The sequence below is a fragment of the Bos indicus x Bos taurus genome, chromosome 11 (assembly GCF_003369695.1).
Source record: "Bos indicus x Bos taurus breed Angus x Brahman F1 hybrid chromosome 11, Bos_hybrid_MaternalHap_v2.0, whole genome shotgun sequence".
NCBI lineage: Eukaryota > Metazoa > Chordata > Mammalia > Artiodactyla > Bovidae > Bos > Bos indicus x Bos taurus.
In genome coordinates this window covers 48,447,590-48,471,929 of record NC_040086.1, presented here as the reverse complement: position 1 = coordinate 48,471,929, position 24,340 = coordinate 48,447,590, and the positions used below count along the sequence as shown (strand labels likewise).

At 44.0% G+C, this 24,340-nt stretch overlaps 1 protein-coding gene across 1 annotated transcript in view; it reads right to left on the bottom strand.

Moving 5' to 3' along the window:
* The window catches only part of POLR1A (RNA polymerase I subunit A), an 85,759-nt gene that overhangs the window by 21,678 nt on the left and 39,741 nt on the right, over positions 1–24,340 (bottom strand). Inside the window, exons 14-18 of the mRNA XM_027555523.1 lie at positions 23,041–23,232; positions 6,392–6,541; positions 4,578–4,761; positions 1,926–2,008; positions 1,653–1,811 (exon numbers count right to left, since the gene is read on the bottom strand). Of these exons, the coding sequence (XP_027411324.1) occupies positions 1,653–1,811; positions 1,926–2,008; positions 4,578–4,761; positions 6,392–6,541; positions 23,041–23,232 (768 nt within the window). The remainder of the gene's footprint in view (positions 1–1,652; positions 1,812–1,925; positions 2,009–4,577; positions 4,762–6,391; positions 6,542–23,040; positions 23,233–24,340) is intronic.

The window sequence follows — 24,340 nt, the reverse complement described above, 5'->3', positions numbered from 1 at the left end:
GTCAGTGACTCCTCCTTAGGAATCTTAGGTTCAGAAGGTAAATGCGGGAGCCCACTTAGACTATGAATCTGGAGAGCAGTGCCAGATCCCATTTGAGGTTAAGGAGAAGTCTTGTCGGCATTAAGCCTTTGGCTGGAAGCCCTGGAAAGAGGTCTAAAGAATGGCCCGGGCTGCCACGCTCTCGACACCTCTGCTGGGAAGCCGGAAGGCAGATGCAGAGGGGCCAGCATCTTTAGTTCGTGATGCTGAAATGCAGCCGATTAAAAATAAAACCTAAGGTGGTGCTCTTGGGAACTTACCCATCAGAGCATGCCCTGGCCCCGGACAAGCAGCCATGATGACCAGTGCCCGTGTCATACTCATATCTGCCAACATGCTGCCCAAGCGCCAAGCAGGCGCTTCGCCTCAGCTCCCGGGGCAAAAGAGTAGTCAAAGCCCCCAGGTGGATTGGGGAGATGCTGTGGAGAGGTGGGGGGTGGCTCTGAGTTTATCTAAGCCTCTGCCTAGGGATGCAGACACCCACCCTCACACAGGAGAGACAAGGTGGACGTGAAGAGACAGAGGAAAAGAAATAAAGTAATCCTGAGACGCTTGAGATGACGCCCCACCCACAGCATCCCCAGTGAGCCCTGGAAGCTGAGCCTCCCCGTTCTCGAGCAGTGCTGGAAGGCTGGAAGAAACCTCGCCTTGCAAGGACAGAACTGTACCAAAAAGGTCTGCTGACAGCCAATCAGAACTGAGTCAGCAAACACTGACTTTGGCTAGGCTTGGTCTTCCCTCCCTTTCTCCTCCTCAGGTTGGGTGTCAAGGCCCAGGAGGCCGGGGTGAGGGCCAGTGGGCTCCTTCAAGCTGTAGGACTGGGAGCCCCAGCTCTGGGACAAGAATGGGGCCCCCTCTCCTTTCTCAGCTGCGGGGCTTTGGGGGACTGGCAGGGCGGTCAGACCTCACCCAGGACACTGTGCAGATGAGTTCCTGAATCCTGCCAGCAAATCCGTGAGGCAGGTCTCTTCCCATCCCTGCCCCAGGGGAGGACACCTCACTCAGACCGCTCACATCACACAAGGCCGGAGATCTCAGAGCAAGTCCATAGAAGAGCCAGGATTCAAACACGGGCCTTCACCCCAGCTGTCCTACACACGCAGCACTGGAGGTGCTGATCCTTTACTGTGCCCCTCCACCCTGCATAGGCCCCTGGAAAAGACTTTCTTCAGTCCCCTTTAAGGCCGTTACCCTAAAATACAAACATTTAAAACGACAACTAGTGCAGAATTCCCTGGCGGTCCAGTGCTTAGGACTAGGCGCTTTAATTGCCGAGGACCTGGGTTCAGTCCCTGGTTGGGGAACTAAGATCCCGCAAGCCAGGTAGTGTGGGAAAAAATAAATAAATAAAAGAAAGAAAGAATAATGCAATGCCTTCATGCTCAGCATTAATCAAAGGAAGACCTCTCCAGACCCTAACTGAGGGTACAAATCCCTTGGCTCTTTAAAGTGATCAATTCTACTCGCCCCATCTGGAGTCTCACCTAGTCAGCTGTTCAACAGTCAAATTGCTCCAAGAGGCCCAGAGTGAGACTCAAAATGTAATTAAAAAAAAAAACCAAAAAAAACAGCATTCAAATGGTGGTGGTAAGAGCACATGCCGCTGGACTAACCTTGTTAATTTCATTGCTGTAATGGTTCACTTCCTCCTTGAACTTCAAGTCAATCATGTTAAAATCCCTCTGATCTTTACTCAGATGGGCATCCTGCCACTTCCCTTGGACTTCATCACATGACACTGCCTCTGGCAGGTTTAACGCAGCCCTGACGGCCTAGGATTAAAAGAGGAAACATTGGAGGCTGCAGGCAAGGGAGGAAGGTGTGGGCCCCATTTGCTGGAGCCCGACCGACTCTGCTGCAGGCGGTAGCCCCCAGCCCCTCCTCACCCGGGGCCCACAGTGGGTGGAGTCTTCAATGATCCCATGTCTCCTGACATCCGCCTTCGGCTTGACCAAAATGTCTTCTACTCCTGTGAAGTGAAACAGACCAGTTTGGATGCAACCAGGCCTGACTTCTCACCAGGTTGTGAACTTGGTGAGGTCAGGGCATGGGGCACGGTAACAGGCACCCAGGAAGCACCTGAATAACGATGGGGACAGTCCCATCACCTCAAAGAGACTGCTACCATCTCTTAAGTGCTTACCATCTTACAAATGACAAAGCTAAGGCTCAAACTTGAGCCCATGGGTACGGAGGTAGAAAGCCAACCCAGGCCCAAGTCCCAAACTTGGCCACCAGATACAGGCCCTCCATTCAATAAAAACATGTTGGATGAATGGGACAGAGGTGAAGATGACATTCTGGGTGAAAAACTGGGGTTGAGGAAAACAGAAGAGGAGGGGGCAGACATCCCGTTTTGACTTCCAGAAATCACATGTCAGCAGGGACCACACTGTATAGCTTTGAGAATCCGTGGGCAAGCACAGACACATCCAAGCCTGGCTGACAGGGACAACCATTGCGGGGTCCTCTCTGTTGCTCTGGAAGGAAGAGTCCCTGGGCCACTTCAATGAAACCTGTCCTCTGGCTTCAAAGGGCTAAGGAATTCCCCATCTTAGGCAGGAAGTCTTCCCAGTTCATTTTTCAATGAACTATTTTCTGTCTACATTTGAGAGCTACTGACCTCAACAGTCCCTCAGCCAAGGTCTCAGGAGGAAAGGAATTCAAGGCTGCAGTGTTGCAAAGCTGGGCTAAGATGTCTGGGACTCCCACATGCAATGTCCTGGAAGCCTGAGTGCCTCTAAAGAACTTGAGGAGGAGAAAGAATCTGTCTCTCTGTGAGCAAGCCACACCATGACAATGGGCCCTTCCACAGGGTTGGCTCCAGGCCATCTTGCTGTGCCTTCAGTGACCTCTGGCTGTGAGGGCTGAAGGCACTTCCTCTAGCCTGGACTTCCCTCCAAGCTTGACACCCAGCTTGGCCCTGCTCCCTCTCAGTCTCGGCACCAGACAGTCTTTGCACTTTGGCCAGTTTCTCCTCGGATCATGTGCTGAGCAGAGCTGCTTGTTAGATTTGGTCCTCATCATGGTCTGGGTGTGGATTCTTCTTCTACTTTTTTTTTTTTTACTTTTGGCTGCGCTGGGTCTTTATTGCTTTGCTCGGGCTTCTCTAGTTGTGGCGAGTGGGGGTTACTCTTTGTTGCCGTACATGGACTTCTCACTGTGATGGCTCCTCTTGTGCAGCACAGGCTTTAGGCGTGTAGGCTTCAGTAGTCGTGGCACACAGGCTTACTTGCTCTGCAGCCTGTGGGATCTTCCTGGACCAGGGAGCGAACCCATGTCTCCGGCAATGGCAGATGGATTCCTATCCACTGTGCCACCAAGGAAGTCCATCTACTTTCCATTTTTAAAGGCATTTGTTCAAGGAAGCTCATCTGAGAAATACTGTGAGAACCAGGAACCTAATAATAGGAACTGGTAAAATTAACCATGGTACATCTACAAAAGCAGAATAGTTTATAGCCACGGACCTGAGGAAGTCAGTTTATATTTGCTTACAGAAGGACATTTATAAAACATTATCTGTAAATGGTGGAGGGGAACAGATCACAAAACACTAGGTATTACTGTAGGAACCCCTTTTTCCCAGAAAGTGTTTATACTTGGAAAGTCTAGAAAGACACATACCAAGTCAGTATTGGTGTTATCTCTGGCAGTTGAATGCTGGGTGATTTTTAATTATTTTCATGTCTGTGATTATTTTGACTTTTCCACAATATAAATTTTATAATTATGATGGCCTTCTTGCAGGCCAGTGAGCAAACTCCAGCAGACCCACTGGCTCCCTGTCTGCATGTGAGCCAGTCCATGAACTCAGTCTCATCAGCGGGATGATTCCCATGCTTGCTGGGAGTCCTGCTTAGTGCAAGGCCTGACACCCATTCCTCATGCATGGGAAACTGCAGAAGGGCTTGGACTCCACGGTGAATACCGAGAGACACACTGCTCTGAATGAGCTCGTGGCACGGAAAATATCGGCCCCCTTGTTTTCTTTATCAGAGTCAACTTCCTAAAACAGTGGGCTGTCATTTCCAGGGAGAGAGTTCCTCTTTCTGTCTTACAATCACTTGACAGGTCAGCCCCAACGTGGTGTTTCCAACAGAACCCGCTGTGTCGGGTGGTGTGGGCTGTTCTGACAACAGGGAAGACTCCAGGTGGGGCACAGAGTGCTAGAAAGATTCTGGAAGGGCACTTGCAGGAGAGAATGGAGGTATGAGTGTGAAGAAAAATCAGTCTAGGACACTGGAGACCATAAGGAAAGGTGTTGATAAAGGAACAGAATGGAAATGCAGATGGGGAAGGGCGTCACTCTGTGCTGTATGAAGAAATGAAGAGACTAGGGTGGTATGGGTGTGTGTCGGGGGGTGCGGAAACACGGAGAAGCAGCAGGCTGTGCAGTGTCACTGGAGGCCCCATGAAGATGCCCTCGTGAAGGGAGCCTGGCTGTTCCCCTGGAACCGGGAGACACCCTGGCAGGTGGGCTGGCTGCAGAAGCGGACTGAGCAGGGTGGGGCCCCAGAGCCACCTGCCTCACTCACCCAAGGTGAAGCCTCTGTAGAGCTGCAGGTAGGCGGTGAAGAGGCGGGCCAGGCAGGTGAGAACCCTGCCGCTGGTCTCCCCACCGTAGATCTCGTAGCAGCAGTGGACCAGGCCGTAGGCGGAGCTTCCGTAGTGCGCCTTGTCCAGCACCCCGCACAGCAGTTCCCCCGCTCTGATGATCACCTGCGGACGGATGGCCACTGGCACTGGGTGGGGGGAGCCCCGCCCCTCCCTCACTCCATGTCTTACTAACCTTATAACCCTCAACTGCCTCAAATTCCTGATGCAAAGAAGGGGATAAAGCAGGTGAGCACACAGAGAACAACATTCAGGGCTTCCCTGGTAGCTCAGTGGTAAAGAATTCATCCACCAATGCAGGAGACGTGGGTTCAATCCCTGATCTGGGAATATCCCACATGCCTTGGAGCAACTAAGTCTGTGAGTCATAAGTACTGAGCCTGTACTCTAAAGCCCAGGAGCCACAACTGCTGAGGCCTGTGCTGCCCAACAAGAGGAGCCACTGCAGTGAGAAGCCTGTGCACCACAGCTGGAGCGTAGCCTCCAGGCTCTCCGCAACTAGAGAAAAAAGCCCACGTAGCAACGAAGACCCAGCACAGCCAAAAATTTAGTAAATAGCATAAAAAAAAGAACATTAAACAAAATTCTTTTTCGGGGACTACACCCCCTCCCCAACTATAGACAGTTCAGTGTGTTCCTACGTGCCCCACTCCCATCACCCAACCATTCTGACTTGGGGTCATGTATCCTTGATAAAAACTTTGTGACTGGAAAGGAGTGCACTTTGAGTCTAAATTTCATAACTGTGACCTTGGCCTAGGTACTTCCTCCCTGGAACCTTGGGAGTAAGAAACACAGAACCTTTCTAATACGCTTTAAGCACTGAATTTGTACTTTCTTAAAGCTTGTTTCAAGCATTAGAAGCTAATTTAAAGAATTTCTAGTTTGAATTTAAATTTAAAACTAAATTTAAATTTCTAGTTTAAAGGATTTCTAATTTAAAGAAAAGTGCTGCACACATTAAGCGTATGATCTACGAAGGGAAAGAAAAGGGGCAGCTTGGGTTCTATTATGAATGGCATGTGTGTTAGACCCTGCGACAAAGCCCTTGTGAGCAGGGGCCCTGGGGATACTTCCCCAGAAAGAGCACATGAGGCCCTGAAAATCTTCAATGTGGGGTCACAGTCTCACTCTCCTGCAACAGCGCTGTGTCCCCAGGGTTTGGTTGTCCTGGAGCTGCTGCTGAGGCCTGGTTCCTAGGCATGGAGCTGGGAGGTGTGAAACCTCAGCACAGGGTGATGATAGCCAGCCACTCACAGGTCTCAGGGTCTGCCTTTCCAAGCTTTGCAGAGTCAAGTTTGAGGCCTTCTGCTGGAAGAGCCTTCCCAAGCTGGTTATGGGCTTTACATAAGAGCCAAGTGCTAATGGTCGGGGATTCCCCTGGTGGTCTGGTGGCTAAGAGTCTGAGCTCCCAATGCAGGGATCTCAGGTTCAATGCCTAGGTCAAGGAACTAGATCCCGGATGCCGCAACTAAGAGTTCACATGCTGCAACTAAAGATCCCACTTGCCACAACTAAGACCTAGTACAGCCTACAGCCAAATAAATAAAAATAAAAAATATAAACCTGAAAAGGAATGCTAGTGGTTGACTCTACACAGCTCGGTACAACTCTTTCCTTCAAGGCACGACTCCTCTTTCTATACATGTGCCTCCACTTCTCTGTCTTGGTTTTAAATCAAGCCGCCTAAACCTGGGACTGGAAGTCTCCAATGCACACAGCTGGGCAGCCATACCTGGGACTCGCACATGGAGTCGGGGTTAAAGCCGGGAACGAGCCGAGGAGACTCCTTCACCCAGGCCTTTCCACCGATCTTCGCCTTTCCTGACAGGTTCAGGGGGATATGGTCCTCTGGGATTATGTTGATGAGCAATGTGGACACGACCTGGAAAGAAAAAGAAGACAAAGCTGATGGAAGGAAGAAAAGCTGAGATGTTTCCTTTTAGGTCCACTTGTCTTTCTTAATCCTAAAAGGCAGACAACTCCATTCTGATGAGCTGTAGGTAAAGCAGAAAAAAAAAAAAAAAAACCCACCACCACCACCACCAACAAAGGGACAGTTTCTTGTCTGTGGGACAACCTGATCTCAGATTTTTACTTTTCTGCTTATGTGATTTATGTATAATGTACAGCATGTGAGAGCTGGACCATAAAGAAGGCTAAGCACTGAAGAAATAAAGCTTTCAAACTGTGGTGCTGGAGAAGACTCTTGAGAGTCCCTTGGACACCAAAAGGATCAAACCAGTCAGTCCTAAAGGAAATCAACCCTGAATTCATTGGAAGGACTGATGCTGAAGCTCCAAAACTTTGGCCACCTGATATGAAGACCCAGCTCATTGGAAACGACCCTGATGCATGGAAAGATTGAGGGCAGGAAAAGAGGGTGACAGAGGATGAGATGGTTGGATAGCATCACTGACTCAATGGACATGAGTTTGAGCAAACTCTGGGAGACAGTGAAGGACAGGGAAGCCTGGTGTGCTGCAGTCCAGGGGTCACAGAGTCGGATATGACTGAGCAAGTGAACAACAACAGGATTAGAAACAAACACACACCACTAAGAACCTCACTTCTTAGAGTGTATAACCCCCTGACCTGAAAATTAAGTTCCTGAATAGACCAAGGGAAGAAAAGGAAAATAAATGGCTGTGGACTCACAGCAGAGAAAGATTTAAATTTGTATGTGGTTTAAAAAAAAAAAAGAAAGAAGGACAGCAGGATTGAGGGAGGCAAAGGCAGCCCTGACATGTCAGCCCCAGGACCGGGGCAAAGGTCCAGGAACGCTCATCGGAAGCATCCTTCTCCCATTTTCAGACCACATCAAAGCACGTGACAACTGTCTCATACAATCAGTTAAGATCCTCCTGCAGAATAGCGTTGACTTTCTGGCGCCAAGGAGGAAAGGATGTGAAGACTAAGAATTCAGAGCTTTCCCTCAAAAGAGCTTCACAGAGGAGGCCCAAGTATCTGACTGAGAAGCGAGCTGCAGCTGAAGCTTTGAGACTCTGGGGGTGTCCCAGTGTCCACTCCACCATACTGGTCATGAGTTGTGGGGCAAATGGTTAAGCTCTCTTAGCCTTAGCATTGTGAATGTGTAGAATACAGTTACGATCTGTTCATTCATTCAGCAATTATATGTTGAGTGCTTACTATGAACCAGGCGCTGGGGGGAGTGGTGAATAAAACAGTTGCCACCCTCAACAGAGGCTCCAGTCCCAAGCGGATCCACATTCTGGAGGAAAATAAAGCAGGGAAGGAACAGCTAGGGTATAGCAGGGGGAGAAAGAATACCTGGGATTTTGAATAGGACAGGCAGGGCCTTACCACCAGGGAGCTCAGAGCTCAGAGCTCAGAGGAGGTCAGGTCATTCATTTCGGGCAGGAGGCTTTTCATTCGAGTGTGAAGGATAGGTATTTGGAAGGTTTTGATCACAGGAGTGACATGCTCAGATTCCACTTTTAGCAGGATCCCGTTCCACATACTGACCTGGCCAAAAAGTTCCTTCGGGTTTTCCCATAGCCTGTTACAGAGAAACCCAAACGAACTTTTTGGTCAACCCAACACATTCCTGGCCTGGACTTCGAGGCTATATCAATGATGCAGAAAATAAGCCTCCCAAGTGACACTGACAAGAAGACTTGGCACTTTAGAAGCAGTCATTAAGGCAACGTGAGTGGGGAGCACGCAGGACGGAGTCTCTGTGTGAGGCCCACCACAGGGCATGCTGGTGAGATGACAGCTCAGTCACCCAATGGGCTTCCACACGATTCACTGTAACAGAGCTGATCCCCGAAATCGATTTGACTAGAATTAATTTTGGCTACTTGAAAGGCTGCCGAGTCCTTCTCCTGCTTAAATTAGTATGGCCATCCATTCAATCTGTTGTTCTGAGTTGTTGCTGAGTCGTGTACAACTCTTTTACAACAACCCCATGGACTGTAGCCTGCCAGTCTCCTCTGTCCATGGGATTTCCTAGCCAAGAATACTGGAGTGGGTTGTTCTTTCCTTCTCCAAGGGACCTTCCTGACCTAGGGATCTAACCCACTTCTCCTGTGTCTCCTGCACTGGCAGGCAGATTTTTTTACCATCAAGCCACCTGGGAAGCTCTCATTCACTCTAAGTGTGTACATGCTCAAAAAGTCATGTTCGACTCTTTGCAACCCCATGTACTATAGCCTGCCAGGCTCCTCTGTCTATGGAAAATTTCCAGGCAAGAATACTGGAGCAGGTTGCCCTTTCCTCCTCCAGGGAATCTTCCCAACCCAGGGATCAAACCCATTATCTCTTGGGTCTCCCGCATGGGCAGGCAGATTCTTTACCACTGCACCACCTATGCAGCTACTAACAGGAGGTCAAGGGAGGCAACCTCACAAGCAGCCCACATGGGAGCTGGGATGACCTGGGATGTACCTGGGATGACCACGGGTCAGTTCTGGAGAAGCCAAGAGCATGCATTCCCAAGGAAGCAATAGGCTTGAGGCAGGCAGACCTGTTGGAGAGGTCCTGGGGTGGTGAGGGGGTGGGTAGGCGGGGCTGGGCTGGAGGGCATTGGGAGCCATCCGGTGGCATCAACAGCTCTTTGTATGCCTGTACCAGGCCCATAAAGAAGGATCTGTATGTACAAATGGGGTCAGGGCGGTTACGAGAGCAGCTGTCTTTTTATGCATGTGCACCAGGAGCTGGGGAACAGCTGACAACAACACTGTTACAGAAAGCAGACAATACTCCTTGATATCTCCGAGGAAAATGACCAGGAAGGTCTTGGCCCTCAGTCTTCACAAGGCTGGCACTGCCAGGACAGAGGGTAAGGAGAAAGGTAGGAGGGCGACTCTCCTGGGATGCTGACTACGAGCTGCACTTAAACCACAGTGCCACATGCGCAGTGGGAACTGCCAGCTGGGCACAGTCAGGATGGAAAGTCTGGGAGAAGGGTAACACATGCAGCCATATACATGTAAGGAAGGGAGATGGACCTTCATCTGCACTTCATCTGCAAAATCAAGGGAGCAGGAAAAGCATCTGACAATCTCAATACCCTTTCACGACACAAACGGTCAACAGATTAGGAATAGGCGGCAACATCATCCACCTGATAAAGGGGAGGCACTGATGTAAAAACCACCACTGCCATTTTCAGCGAGCAAAGATGATGCTTTCTAAGATCAGGAACAAGGAAAGAATGCATGCTTTTGCCACTCTACTCAATAATGTTCTAGAGGTTTAAGTCAGGGCAATTAGGCATGGAAAGAAGAAAAGGCTTTCGGATTGGAGAGTAAGAAAGAAAACAACCTCTGAATGCAGATGGCATAACCTTATACAGAGAAAACCTGAAAGAATTCAGAAGAACTTGTTAGCGCTAGTAAATGACTTGAGCAAAACCAGAAGATACAAGATCAATATTCAAAAATCAATCATATTTCTATACATTAACAATGAACAATCTGAAAATGAAATTAGAAAAACAACTCCATGTACAATAGAATCACAAAGAATAAAATACTCAGGAATTAATTCAACCAAAGAAGTCTAAGACTTTTAAGTGGAAAACAATAACATACTATTGAAAGAAGTTAAAGAAGATCTAAGTAAATGAAAAGACATCATGGATTGGACAACTTAATATTGTTAAGGTGGCAACACTTTCCAAATTGATCTACATATTCAATGCAATCCCTATTAAAATTCCAACTTGCATAACTGACAAGTTGACCCTAAATTTCAAATGGGAATGCAAGGGACCCCAAATGGTCAAAACAATCTTGAGAAAGTAGACAAAGCTGAAGGACTCATATATCCAGATTTAAAATTTATTACAAAGCTACAGTAATCAAGACATGGCTTCCCAGGTGGCATGAGTGGTAAAGAACCCACCTGCGATGCAGGAGACATAAGACATGGGCTCGATCTCCGGGTTGGGAAGATCCCCTGGAGGAGGGCATGGCAAATAGTATTCTTGCCTGGAGAATCCCAAGGACAGAGGAGCCTGGTGGGCTACAGTCCATGGGGCCACAAAGAGTCGGACACAACTGAAGCAACAGCACACAGCACTCACTGGCATAGACAGACATACTGACCAATGGAAGAGAAATAAGAGTCTAAAAGTAAACCCATACCTCAGTGGCTAATTGATTTTTAACAAGAGTGCTAAGAACATTCAATGGGAAAAGAATAGTTTTATTAACAAATGATGCTGAGACAACTGCATATCTACCAACAAAAGAATAAAGGTGGACCCCTATCTCATAATACACAGAAAAATTAACTGAAAATGTATCAAAGACATAAATGTCAGGGAGAAAACCATAAAACTCTTAGTTGGAAACACAGCTGTAAATCTGTGTGACCTTGGAATTGGCAAACGTTTCTAAGATATAACACCAAAAGTACAAGGAACAAAAAAAAAGTTGATAAATAGGATTTCATAAAAATTTTTAAAAATTATGTGTCAGAGGACACTGTCAAGAAAGAAAAAAAGAACCCATACAATGGGAGAAAATACCTGTGTTATCATATATGTGAGACAGATCTGGTAGCCAGAATATACAAAGAAATGTTAGAATTTAACAATAAAAAGACAAATAACCCAATGAATAAGTGGGCAAAGGGCATAAATAGACATATCTCCAAAGAAGATATTACAAATGGCCAGTAAGCACATGAAAAGCTGCTCAATATTATTAATCATTCAGCTCAGTTCAGTTCAGTTCAGTCACTCAGTCATGTCTGACTCTTTGCGACCCCATGAATCGCAGCACGCCAGGCCTCCCTGTCCATCACCAACTCCCAGAGTTTACTCAAACTCACATCCATCGAGTCAGTGATGCCATCCAGCCATCTCATCCTCTGTCATCCCCTTCTCCTCCTGCCCCCCAATCCCTCCCAGCATCAGGATCTTTTCCAATGAGTCAACTCTTCACATGAGGTGGCCAAAGTATTGGAGTTTCAGCTTCAGCATCAGTCCTTCCAATGAACACCCAGGACTGAACTCCTTTAGGATGAACTGGCTGGATCTCCTTGCAGTCCAAGGACTCTCAACAGTCTTCTCCAACACCACAGTTCAAAAGCATCAATTCTTCAGCGCTCAGCCTTCTTCACAGTCCAACTCTCACATCCACACATGATCACTGGAAAAACCATAGCCTTCACTAGACGGACCTTTGTTGGCAAAGTAATGTCTCTGCTTTTTAATATGCTGTCTGGGTTGGTTATAACTTTCCTTCCAAGGAGTAAGCGTCTTTTAATTTCATGGCTGCAATCACCATCTGCAGTGATTTTGGAGCCCAGAAAAACAAAGTCTGACACTGTTTCCCCATCTATTTCCCATGAAGTGATGGGACCAGATGCCATGATCTTTGTTTTCTGAATGTTGAGCTTTAAGCCAACTTTTTCACTCTCCACTTTCACTTTCATCAAGAGGCTTTTTAGTTCCTCTTCACTTTCTGGCATAAGGGTGATCAAATTGCCAACATCTGCTGGATCATGGAAAAAGCAAGAGAGTTCCAGAAAAACATCTATTTCTGCTTTATCGACTGTGCCAAAGCCTTTGACTGTGTGGGTCACAATAAACTGTGGAAAATTCTGAAAGAGATGGGAATACCAGCCCACCTGACCTGCCTCTTGAGAAACCTGTATGCAGGTCAGGAATCAACAGTTAGAATTGGACATGGAACAACAGACTGGTTCCAAATAGGAAAAGGAGTTCGTCAAGGCTGTATATTGTCACCTGCTTATTTAACTTATACTAATCATTAGGGAAAGGCAAATGAAAACCATAATGAAAGACTACTTCACAAGATGGTTATTTTATTTTATTATTATTATTATTTGGCTGTGCCACTTGCTTATAAGATCTTAGATCCCTGATCAGGGTTCAAACTCAAGCCCTGGCAGTGAAAGTGCCAAGTCCTAATCATTGCACTGCTAAAGAACTCCCCTAAGATGGTTATTTTAAAAACAAAAGAAAAATAAATGTTGGTGAATATGGAGAAATTGGAACCCTCATGTCCTGTTGGTGGGGATGTAAAATTGTAAGCTGCCTTGGAAAACAGTTTGGTAGTTCCTCAAAAAAGTTAAACACAGAATTCCCATATGACTCAGTGACTTCTCTCTTAGCTATATATTCAAGAGAATTGAAAGTACATGTTCATATAAATGAGTGCATCAGTTTCATGCACCAATTATGCATGAATACTCATTACAGCCTTATTTGTAACAGCCAAAAAGTGGAAACAAGCCAAATTATCCATTTATCAACTGACAAGTGAATAACATGTGGAATATCCATACAATTGAATATTATTCAGCCATGAAAAGAAATGAGGTACTGTTTATGCTACAACATGGATGAATCTTGAAACTATTATGTTAACTAAAAGAGACAAGACATTTTTATGAAATGTCTCAAACAGGAAAATCAATAGGGACAGAAAGTGACTGCCAGGGGATGGGGGAGGGTGGAATTAAGGCTGAATGCTAACAGGAACAGAGTTTCTTTTGGGGATTATGGAAATATTTTTGAATTAGACAGTAGAAATGGTTGCACCACAGAGAATATACTAAAAATAAGCACTGAATTACACACTTACTAAAAATGGTAAAGTTTATGGTATGAATTATATTTCAATTAAAAAAACAAACAAACAAGGGTGGCAGACAAGATTCTGGGTCTCCTCCTGCACTGATATTGTAGAAGTGTATAATTTACTTTCTGGTCATAAACTATGTTAGGAATAATAGACCATCCACAATATTCTCAGGGAACTAAGATCCCACAAGTTGCATGGCATGGCCAAACAGGAAAATAACTGAACACTCATTAAATATTTGCCATTAGAGGGACAGTTAAATCAACTAGAGAATATCCATATTACCGGGTACAACACAGAATGGGTTAAGAAGAGTGAAGTCAATCCACATGTGCAGAGAATGAACCCTACAATAGACTATTATCATAACATGCCTACTCAGTCATGTCTGACTCTTTGCGACCCCAAGGACTATAGCCTGCCAGGATCCTCTGTCCATAGAATTTTCCAGGCAAGAATACTTGAGGGGTTGCCATTTCTTACTGCAGGGGATCTTCCAGATCCAGGGGTCGAACCCACATCTCCTGCATTGGCAGGCAGATTCTTTGATCACTGTGACATCTGAGAAGCCCACAGATCATTAAGTGAACTAAGTATGTCACAAAGCAATTACAAGAAACATTGTTATCACCCCAGCACATGAAAAGAGTTAAATAAACTTCTTGCTATACCTGAAGTATGTTAGGGTGGTTCAAATGGCCTGAAATAATGGGATTTCTTAAAATAATGGAAATAATGGCATTCCCTTTGGAGGATGTGACAGCTCATTTAAAGTAAGCCATCTTACAGCTCAGTTAAAACTGAGGTTCACATACCTACGGATAAGGAAAATTCATGTCTCAGGCAACAGAATAACATGGATAAAGAAGCATTCTTAAATACAAACTCAAAATTGACTATCAAATTTAATCATGGTTCATGGTTCCCCTGAGTAGGTACATGATTTCATTTTTATTTCTTCTCTGTGAGAGTATGCACAGAGAAGATGAACAATAGAATTGGAGACAGAAGAAATTTTTCCTTTTTCCTTTGATATTACTATCTCTTTAAATAAAAACTTACATTACACTTCTATAGTTAATAAATGAAATCAGCAAGGTTGTGGAGTACAAGGACAATACACAAAATTACTTGTATTTTTATATACTAACCATAAACAAATAGGAAATTCAATAAATAAAATCATCTATAATAGCAATATCTAGGAATGAATCTAATGAAAGATAAACAAGACTTCTATGTCACTGAAAGAATGGAATATTCAGTACTGGAAATATGTCCATTCTCCCTAAAGTGATCTGTAGCTGCAATGTAATTCCAACAAAACTCTTTGTAGCTATTTTTTGGCAGAAATGTACAAGATGGCTTTGAAATTTATATGGAAATTCATGGGGCCAAGAATATTCAAGACAGTCTTGAAAAACAATGTAGTATAGTATAGTCTCTATCAAAAATCAAAACTTATTATAAAGCTACAATAATTAAGAGTGTAGTATCGGTGCAATGGAATCAAACAACCAAAGGAACTGAAATGAAGCCAGTAGACCTACATGTATGCAATTAGTTGATTTAGGACACAAGAGATACTAAAGAGCAGAGGAAAAGCAAACATCTTATCAATTACGTCACATCAACGGGATAGTCCTACAGGAAAAAAATGAATCCTGACCCCTACCTCACATCAACACACCCACAAAAACCAACTCTGGGCAGAAGTAGACCTAAACATGAATGGTAAAACAATAAAACTGCTAACAGAGATACGGGGAAATATCTTAATAACCTTGAGGCAGGCAAATAATTTTTATACAGGACTAGCCATAAAAGGCTGGAGAAGGAAATGGCAACCCACTCCAGTGTTCTTGCCTGGAGAATCCCAGGGACGGGGGAGCCTGTTGGGCTGCCAGCTATGGGGTTGCACAGAGTCGGACACGACTGAAGCGACTTAGCAGCAGCAGCAGCCATAAAAGGCAAAGCCTGGTGAATTATATTACATAAAATAAAGAACTTCTGATCATTAGAAAACAGCATTAAGTGAAAGGGCAAAAAGGCTAGCCATCAAGTAGAAGGTATTTGTAATATCTATAACCTGGTAATGGACCTACACAAGGATAGACTTCTAAAACTCTTATCTATTAATAAGAGAATGGCATAGGATTGAAAAAAGGCAAAAGCCTTGAACAGGAACTTCACAAAAGGTGAGATCCCATGGCCATAAGGATATAAAGAGGTGCTCAAACTCATTTGTTACTGGGCATGCTAAGTCGCTTCAGTTGGGTCTGACTCTGTGTGACCCTATGGACTGTAGCCCACCAGGCTCCTCTGTCCATGGGATTCTCCAGGCAAGAACACTAGAGTGGGTTGCCATGTCCTCCTCCAGGGGATCTTCCCAACCCAAGGATCGAACCAACGTCTCTTACTTCTCTTGCATTGGCAGGCAAGTACTGCTGAGAATAAGGAGCAACCATAACTCTCCTGCCCTGCTGATGGAGGTGTAAACTGCTACAATCACTTTGGAAAACTGTTTACTCAATTATCTATTACAGGTGAAGGTAGATTTTATGACTCAGCAATTTGATTCCCTGGTATTTACCCATGAAAATGCATACATATGTTCAATAAGAGACATATACAAAAATGTTCATAGCAGCTCTATTTGTAACAGCCAAATGAAGTTGACTGAAGACAACCCAAACATCCATTAATGGTAAAGTGAACAAGTATATAATGGTTTAGTCACATAATATAAGAAAACCACTCAAGAGGCTGTATGAAATGTCCTGGAAAAACAGTCTAAGACTTAACTTTTTTAAGGCAGTACAAATAAATTTCCCAAGCTAAATTCCTTATCTCCTGATCCAAAACATGGCTTTCCTCTGTAGAATTAGACTGGGTCACTAACAAATTCTTATGCAGTGCAATAACTGTTCCCTTCTTTCACCTACTTGTACAGAAATAACAGCCTGTACCAACCTTTCAAGAAACCCGGAAAAATCTCAACTGTGACATAAATAAAATCTGGGCCTATTTTCTAATTTTACTTGGTTATACAGTAAGCAGAGCCCAGGAATGTTAAATTATTCCTAACACAAACCAAATTATTCTATCATTTTGATCTTTTTTGTATCAAATTTTTGCTCATATACATTTTTAACATGGTTCTGTTATTATGCATAGAACTGTGTAGTCTATTTCTTCTTTCAACATTACGTTGAAAATTTTCCAGACTGTCACACAATGCTTTAAAGCCACTATTTTAAACTACACAAAGCTTCCCTGGTGGCTCAGACGGTAAAGAATCCGCCTGCATGTGGGAAACCTGTGTTCAATCCCTGCATTTGGAAGATCCCCTGGAAGAGGGCATGGCAACCCACGCCTGTATTCTTGCCTGAAGAATCCCCATGGACAGAGGAACCTGGCGAGTTACAGTCCATGGGGTTGCAAAGAGTCAGACATGACTGAGTGACTAAGCACAGCACAGAGCAATATCTTAATAAACGTCCCACAATTTACACAGCCCCAGTGCTGAGTATCTAGGTTTTTCTAATATTCCACCACTATAAACCATCATGTCATGGACTGCTTTTTTCAAGTAGCTTTTATCAATACTACATTTCAGATGATTTCCTTTGGCTGGATTCTCAGACTGAGGTGGATGAACGTATCTGTAGCTCTAGTTATGTAGTCTTTGTCCACTATTTGGTTCTATTTTGAACACACTGCTTACGTTTAAACAAAATTCTAATAAATTCTGGATGGTTCAGTTCAGTTCAGTCACTCAGTCGTGTCCTACTCTTTGCGACTCCATGAACGCCAGGCCTCCCTGTCCATCACCACTCCCAGAGTTCACCCAAACCCATGTCCATTGAGTCGGTGATGCCATCCAACAATCTCATCCTCTGTCGTCCCCTTCTCTTCCCATCCTCAATCTTGCCCAGCATTAGGGTCTTTTCAAATGAGTCAGCTCTTCACATCAGGTGGCCAAAGTATTACAGTTTCAGCTTCAACATCAGTCCTACCAATGAACACCCAGGACTGATCTCCTTTAGGATGGACTGACTGGTTGTATCTCCTTGCAGTCCAAGGGACTCTCAAGAGTCTGCTCCAACACCACAGTTCAAAAGCATCAATTCTTTGGCACTCAGCTTTCTTTACAGTCCAACTCTCACATCCATACATGACCACTGGAAAAACCACAGCCTTGACTAGACGGATCTTTGTTGGCAAAGTAATGTCTCTGCTCTTCAATATGCTGTCTAGGTTGGTCATAGCTTTCCTTCCAAGGAGTAGGCGTCTTTTAATTTCATGGCTGCAATCACCATCTGCAGTGATTTTGCAGCCCAGAAAAATAAAGTCAGCCACTGTTTCCACTGTTTGCCCATCTATTTGCCATGAAGTGATGGGACTGGATGCCATGATCTTAGTTTACTTAACACTTAAAATCCCTTTATTTCTAAGATAAGTTGAGATGGCTTACAAAACAAACATACATAAAAAAGAAACAATAAAAAATTATAAACAGGAATAATAAGTGGACAAATAAATGTTGTTGATGTTTAGTCACTAAGTTTAGTCACTAAGCTGTGTACAACTTTTTCATGACCCCATGGACTATAGCCGGCCAGGCTCCTCTGTCCATGGGATTCTCCAGGCAAGAATACTGAAGTGGGTTGCCATGCCCTCCTCCAGGGGATCTTCCCAACCCAGGGGTCAAACCCACATCTCCTGCATTGGCGGGTGGATTTCTTTACCACTGAGCCACCAGGGAAGCCTGGACAAACACATATATCCAACTAAATTAGGGGTAGCAAACTACAGCCTATAGACCAAACGTGGCCCACCATCTGTTTTTGTAAAAAAGAAGCTGAAATGAATCACAGTCAGGCTCATTCCAAAGCCCTGTCTATGTCTGCTTTCACATTATCATGGCAGAACTGAGCAGCTGTAATTTACAGATCATATGGCCAACAAAGCCTAAAATATTTTCTATCTGGCTTTTATAACAAAAGCTTACCAATTCCTGAACCAGACTATCCATAATTACAGATTTTAATCTTAAACTGCAAAATTCCCCTACTATTCTGTTAAATCAACTTCTGTTTCTGGTCAGGATAGAGCCATGGTGACCTGATTTCACATCCACCAGAAATAACAATAACAAAAGCAGACACGAATATGAAACAGTGGTTTCAATACAATGGACATTAGGAAATGAAGGACAGAGAACAGCAAGGATATAGTAGACTTGAACCTTGTTTTGCTGTTGTTCAGTCACTCAGTCTTGTCCAACTCTGTGACCCCATGGACTGCAGCACGTCAGGCTTCCCTGTCCATCATCGACTCTGGGATCTTGCTCAAATTCAGGTCCACTGAGTCAGTAATTGACCATCTTTATCCTCTGTTGTCCCCTTCTCCTGCCCTCAGTCTTTCCCAGCATCAGGGTCCTCTCCAATGAGTCAGGTCTTCACATCAGGTGGCCAAAACATTAATGCTTCAGCTTCAGCATCGGTCCTTCTAATTAATATTCAGGGTTGATATCCTTTAGGATTGACTGGTTTGATCTCCTTGCAGTCCAAGGGACTCTCAAGAGTTCTCCAATACCACAGTTCAAAAGCATCAATTCTTTGGCTCTCAGATTTCTTTATCGTCCAACTCTCACATCCATACGTGACTACTGGAAAAACTGTAGCTTTGACTAGACGGACCTTTGTTGGCAAAGTAATGTCTCTGCTTTTTAATATGCTGTCTAGGGTGGTCATAGCTTTTCTTCCAAACAGAAACCATCTTTTAATTTTATGGCTGCAGTCACAACCTGCAGTGATTTTGAGCCCAAGAAAATAAAGTCTCTCACTGTTTCCAATGTTTCCTCTTTAGTTGCCATGAAGTGATGGGACTGGATGCCATGATCTTCATTTTTTGAATGTTGAGTTTTAAGCCAGCTTTTTCACTCTCCTCTTTCACCTTCATCAAGAGGCTCTTTAGTTCCTCTTCCCTTTCTGAAATAAGGGTGGTGTCATCTGCATATCTGAGGTTATTGATATTTCTCCCAGCAATCTTGATTCCATCTTGTGCTTCATCCAGCCTGGCATTTTGCATGATGTACTCTGCATGTAAGTTAAGTAAGCAGGGTGACTATATACAGCCTTGACATCTCCTTTCCCAATTTGGAACCAGTCCATTGTTCCATGTCCAGTTCTAACTGTTGCTTCTTGACCTTCATACAGGTTCTCATGAGGCAGGTAAAGTGGACTGGTATTCCCATCTCTTTTAAGAATTTTCAGATTTTTTGTGATTCACACAAAGGCTTTGGATAGTGAATAAAGCAGAAGTAGATGTTTTTCTGGAACTCCCTTGTTTTTTCTATGATTCAATGGATGTTGGCAATTTGATCTCTGGATCCTCTGCCTTTTCTAAATCCAGCTTGAACATCTGGAAGTTCACGGTTCACGTACTACTGAAGCCAGGCTTTGGGAATTTTGAGCATTACTTTGCTAGCATGTGAAATGAGTGCAATTGTGCAGTAGTTTGAACATTTTTTGGCATTTCTCTTCTTTGGGATTGGAATGAAAACTGATCTTTTCCAGTCCTGTGGCCACTGCTGAGTTTCTTGTATTTGCTGGCGTATTGAGTGCGGCACTTTCACAGTGTCATCTTTTAGGATCTGAAATAGCTCAGCTGGAATTCCATCACCTCCACTACCTTTGTTCGCACTACCTTTGTTCGTAGTGATGCGTCCTAAGGTTCACTTGACTTCACACTCCAGTATGTCTGGGTCTAGGTGAGTGATCACACCATCACGGTTGCCTGGATCAATAAGATCTTTTTTGTAGTTCTGTGTATTCTTGCCACCTCTTCTTAATATCTTCTGCTTCTGTTAGGTCCACACCATTTCTGTCCTTAATTGTGCCCACCTTTGCAGGAAATGTTCCCTTGGTATCTCTAATTTTCTTGAAGAGATCTCTAGTTTCTCCCATTCTATTGTTTTCCTCTATTTCTTTTATTGTTCACTTAAGAAGGCTTTTTTATCTCTCCTTGCTATTCTTTGGAACTCTGCATTCAGATGGGTGTATCTTTCCTTTTCTCCTTTGCCTTTTGCTTCTCTTCTTTTCTCAGCTACTAGTAAGGCGTCCTCAGACAGGCATTTTGCCTTTTTGCATTTCTTTTTCTTGGGGATGGTTTTGATCACCACCTCCTGTACAAGGTCATGAACTTCCATCCACTGTTCTTCAGACTTGAACCTAACTGACATTTATAGAGCACTTCATCCAACACAGCAGAATACTTGTGATTTTTAAGGACACACAGATCATTTCCCAATACAGACTATCTTTGAAGCCACAAAACAAATCTCAGTAATTTGAAAAGGATTCAAGTTATTCAAGGTATGTTTTCTGGCCACTGTGGAATTAAAATTGCAATCAATAGTATACATATCTGGAAAATTCTTAAATATTTGGAAACTAAATCAAAGACTTCTATGTATCTCAGAGGTTAAAAACAGAAATAAAAAAGGCATTGAGCAAGTCTTTTGAAGTGAATAAAAATACAATATATTCAGTGGAAATTTTATATATAAAATGCCAATATTAAAACAGGAAAAAAGTCTCAAATTACTGACTTCAGTTCCAACCTTAAGTAACTAGAAAAAGAAAGGCAAATCAAACCCAAAGTAAGCAGAAGAAAGGAAATAAAAAAGATGAAAGTGAAATAAATGGAACAGAAACAGAAAAATAGAGAAAGTCAATAAAAGCTGGTTCTTTGAGAATAAAACTCAGAGCAAACTGATCAGGAAAAAGAGAGAAGACATAAATTATCACTATCAGGAATGAGAGAGGGGACCACTTTCAGGTTCCACAGACAGTAAAGGAACATAAAAGAGTATGATGAATAATTTCATGCCTATAAATCCAACAATTTAGATGAAAAGGACAAATTCCTAGAAAAAAACAAAGCAGTAAAGCTCATCCAAGAAGAGATGAACTAAACAGCCCTACATGTAATTAGAAAAACAGAAATTTTAGTTAAAAATTTTAGTTAAAAGACTTCCTAAAGAGAAAACATCATGAGAAACGCTGGCTGGAATAAGCACCAGCTGGAATCAAGATGCCAGGAGAAATATCAATAACCTCAGATATGCAGATAACACCACCCTTATGGCAGAAAGTGAAGAGGAACTAAAGAGCCTCTTGATGAAAGTGAAAGAGGAGAGTGAAAAAGTTGGCTTAAAGCTCAACATTCAGAAAACTCTGGTCCCATCACTTCATGGCAAATAGATGGGGAAACAGAGGAAACAGTGGCTGACTATTTTTCTGGGCTCCAAAATCACTGCAGATGGTGACTGCAGCCATGAAATTAAATGACACTTACTCCTTGGAAGGAAAGTTATGACCAACCTAGACAGCATATTCAAAAGCAGAGACATTACTTTGCCAACAAAGGTCCATCTAGTCAAGGCTATGGTTTTTCCAGTGGTCATGTATGCATAGGAGAGTTGGACTGTGAAGAAAGCTGAGCACCGAAGAATTGATGCTTTTGAACTGTGGTGTTGGAGAAGACTCTTCAGAGTCCCTTGGACTGCAAGGAGAACCAGTCCATCCTAAAGGAGATCAGTCCTGGGTGTTCATTGGAAGGACTAATGTTGAAGCTAAAACTGCAATATTTTGGCCACCTGATGCAAAGAGCTGACTCATTGGAAAAGACCCTGATGCTGGGCAAGATTGAGGACGGGAGGAGAAGAGGACGACAGAGGATGAGATTGTTGGATGGCATCACCGACTCAATGGACATGGGTTTGGGTGGACTCCAGGAGTTAGTGATAGACAGGGAGACCTGGTGTGCTGTGGTTCATGGGGTCGCAAAAAGTCGGACACGACTGAGCAACTGAACTGAACTGAAAGAGAAAATTCTAGGTCCAGATGACTACATTGGTGAATTCTACCAAACACTTAAGGAAAAAATAATATCCGTATTGTACAAACTCTTACAGAAAACTGAAGAAGCCAATGTTTCTATGAAGCCAATGTTAACCCCAATAGCAAAACCAGGTAAATGCATGACAAGAAAAGAAAACCATCCATCAAAATTCCTCATGTACACTGATGCAAAAACTTCTGAACAAAAATTTAGCAAATACTATCTCATAACCAAGTAAGGTTTATCCCAGAAATACAAGTTGGCTTAATAAGAAAACCAGTCAAATACCAGGTCCATGGATTTAAAGAACTGCAGAGGCGGGTGAGACCTAGAGCTCATCAACCTGAAGACTTTTGCTTTGTAAATAATGAACTGAGGCCCACTGAACCAAGATCACATAATTGATTAAGTATAATATGATGCTCTGGGTGTCAGAAAGTCCTGAGTTTGAATCTCAACTCTACCTCCTAAGTAACAACTTCTCCAAACCTCGTTATCCTCATCTGGTGATAATGGTGATAAATGGTGATAATGATAGTGTCTGCATCACAGGGTGGTTGTGAGGGTTAAGTAATCTAACATATTTGAAGCACTCCCAACAAACATAACTACTGCTACCATCAGCACCACTGCCTATTACCACCATATCTAGACGATGAGGTCAGTGTTAAGTTAGAAGTTTCAGTTAGAAGCAAAGGACAGAAAATATGTAGTTGTAGACCCTCCTTTGAAACCATCCACACCCGAAACTCTATCAAAGAGATATTGTTTGATTTGTCATTTCTGTTTCTGGCCTGGACTCTCCTGGGAACAAAACCTTTTTACTGAGTGGCCAGTTTCCTTTTTTTTTTTAATAAATATCCACCATTTGTTTGCCCCTAATTACCTGCTTTCCTGTCCACAGAGGAAAGGGCTTCAGGATGGCAGGAGGAAAGAGCTTCACACGCCCCACTTTGTCTGTGAGTCCTCGGAACACCAGCTCCATATACTGCTCCCGGTTGAAAAAGCAGCCTCGAATGGTCATGTTTGCTCCTGAAACCATGTGATCTTGGATCAGCCCCGCCAATGGCTGGCCATCCTACAAACCAAAACAGGTAAGAGAAGGACAAATTTAAAAAAAGAAAAAACAGAAGGCACATTCTAATTCTTAGTCCTGTGCTTGGGAGCCACCCACTAGCAACAGCCCTCCTTACATCCCCATGTTGTCCAGTCATGGCCACCTAGCCAGTGCTTGGGCCTCCCATCTTGAGAGCAAACTGCCTCCCAGAGCACGTGACCAGGGCTTCCTGACCGGCTCCCACCTTCGCCTTTTGCCCACTGTTCTATACCAAAAGTGCTTCAAACTCCTGCAGGCCCCCTGGCCTTCTCTCCCTAATCCCATCTGCTTCTCGTTAACTTCGGCATATTTCTGGCATTTACGCATAAATTCAGTCTGGCTGCTGTTGGCTGTGTTCTTGTTTTTATATTTTGGTTTTATGCTTTGGTGTTTTTCACACATTTCTGGCCTGGTTCTCCTCTAAATCAGTCACCCATTCAACAAATATTTATGGAGAGCCTACTGTATGCCGAGGCACTGGATGAGACCAACCTTCAGTCTGTTTTAGTGGCTAAAACACACAGATCCCTCACAATGAGGAAGAGCTAGACGGTGAACAAATGACTGGAGAGATACATTATTACAAAGAATTTTAAACGCCTGTGGAGGAAAAGAATGGGATGGGTCATCACATAGATTTGGGATAGGAGGGGACAGTCAGGAATGGTCTCTCTGGGGGCATGGACAGTACGTCAGTTTGGCCTGCGGACTGACCTGGACTCAGCCAATGCAGAGACGTGGGGGTTTGGGGAGAGGTTCCTTGAGTGAGTCATGGGTGGAGGTGGGGCTTTGACGTACGTGACTGCAGAAGGAAAGGGTGCTTGATGTCAGTGTGTTTTCACGATCTTGCGTGTATTCATGGTAGGGTGTTATCCACCAGATGCCAAAACATGGGCTTTTAGAGAGTTCCCTGGTGGTCCAGTGGCTAGGACTCGGCCCTTCCATTGCCATGGTCCCAAGTTCAGTCCCTTGTCAGGGAACTAAGACCCCACAAGAACTGCAATAGGGCCAAAAAAACCCCCAAAAAACCCAAAGCCAAGGGCTTTTATAACAGCCCCAGTTTGGATGGATACATTCATCTTTTCTGATC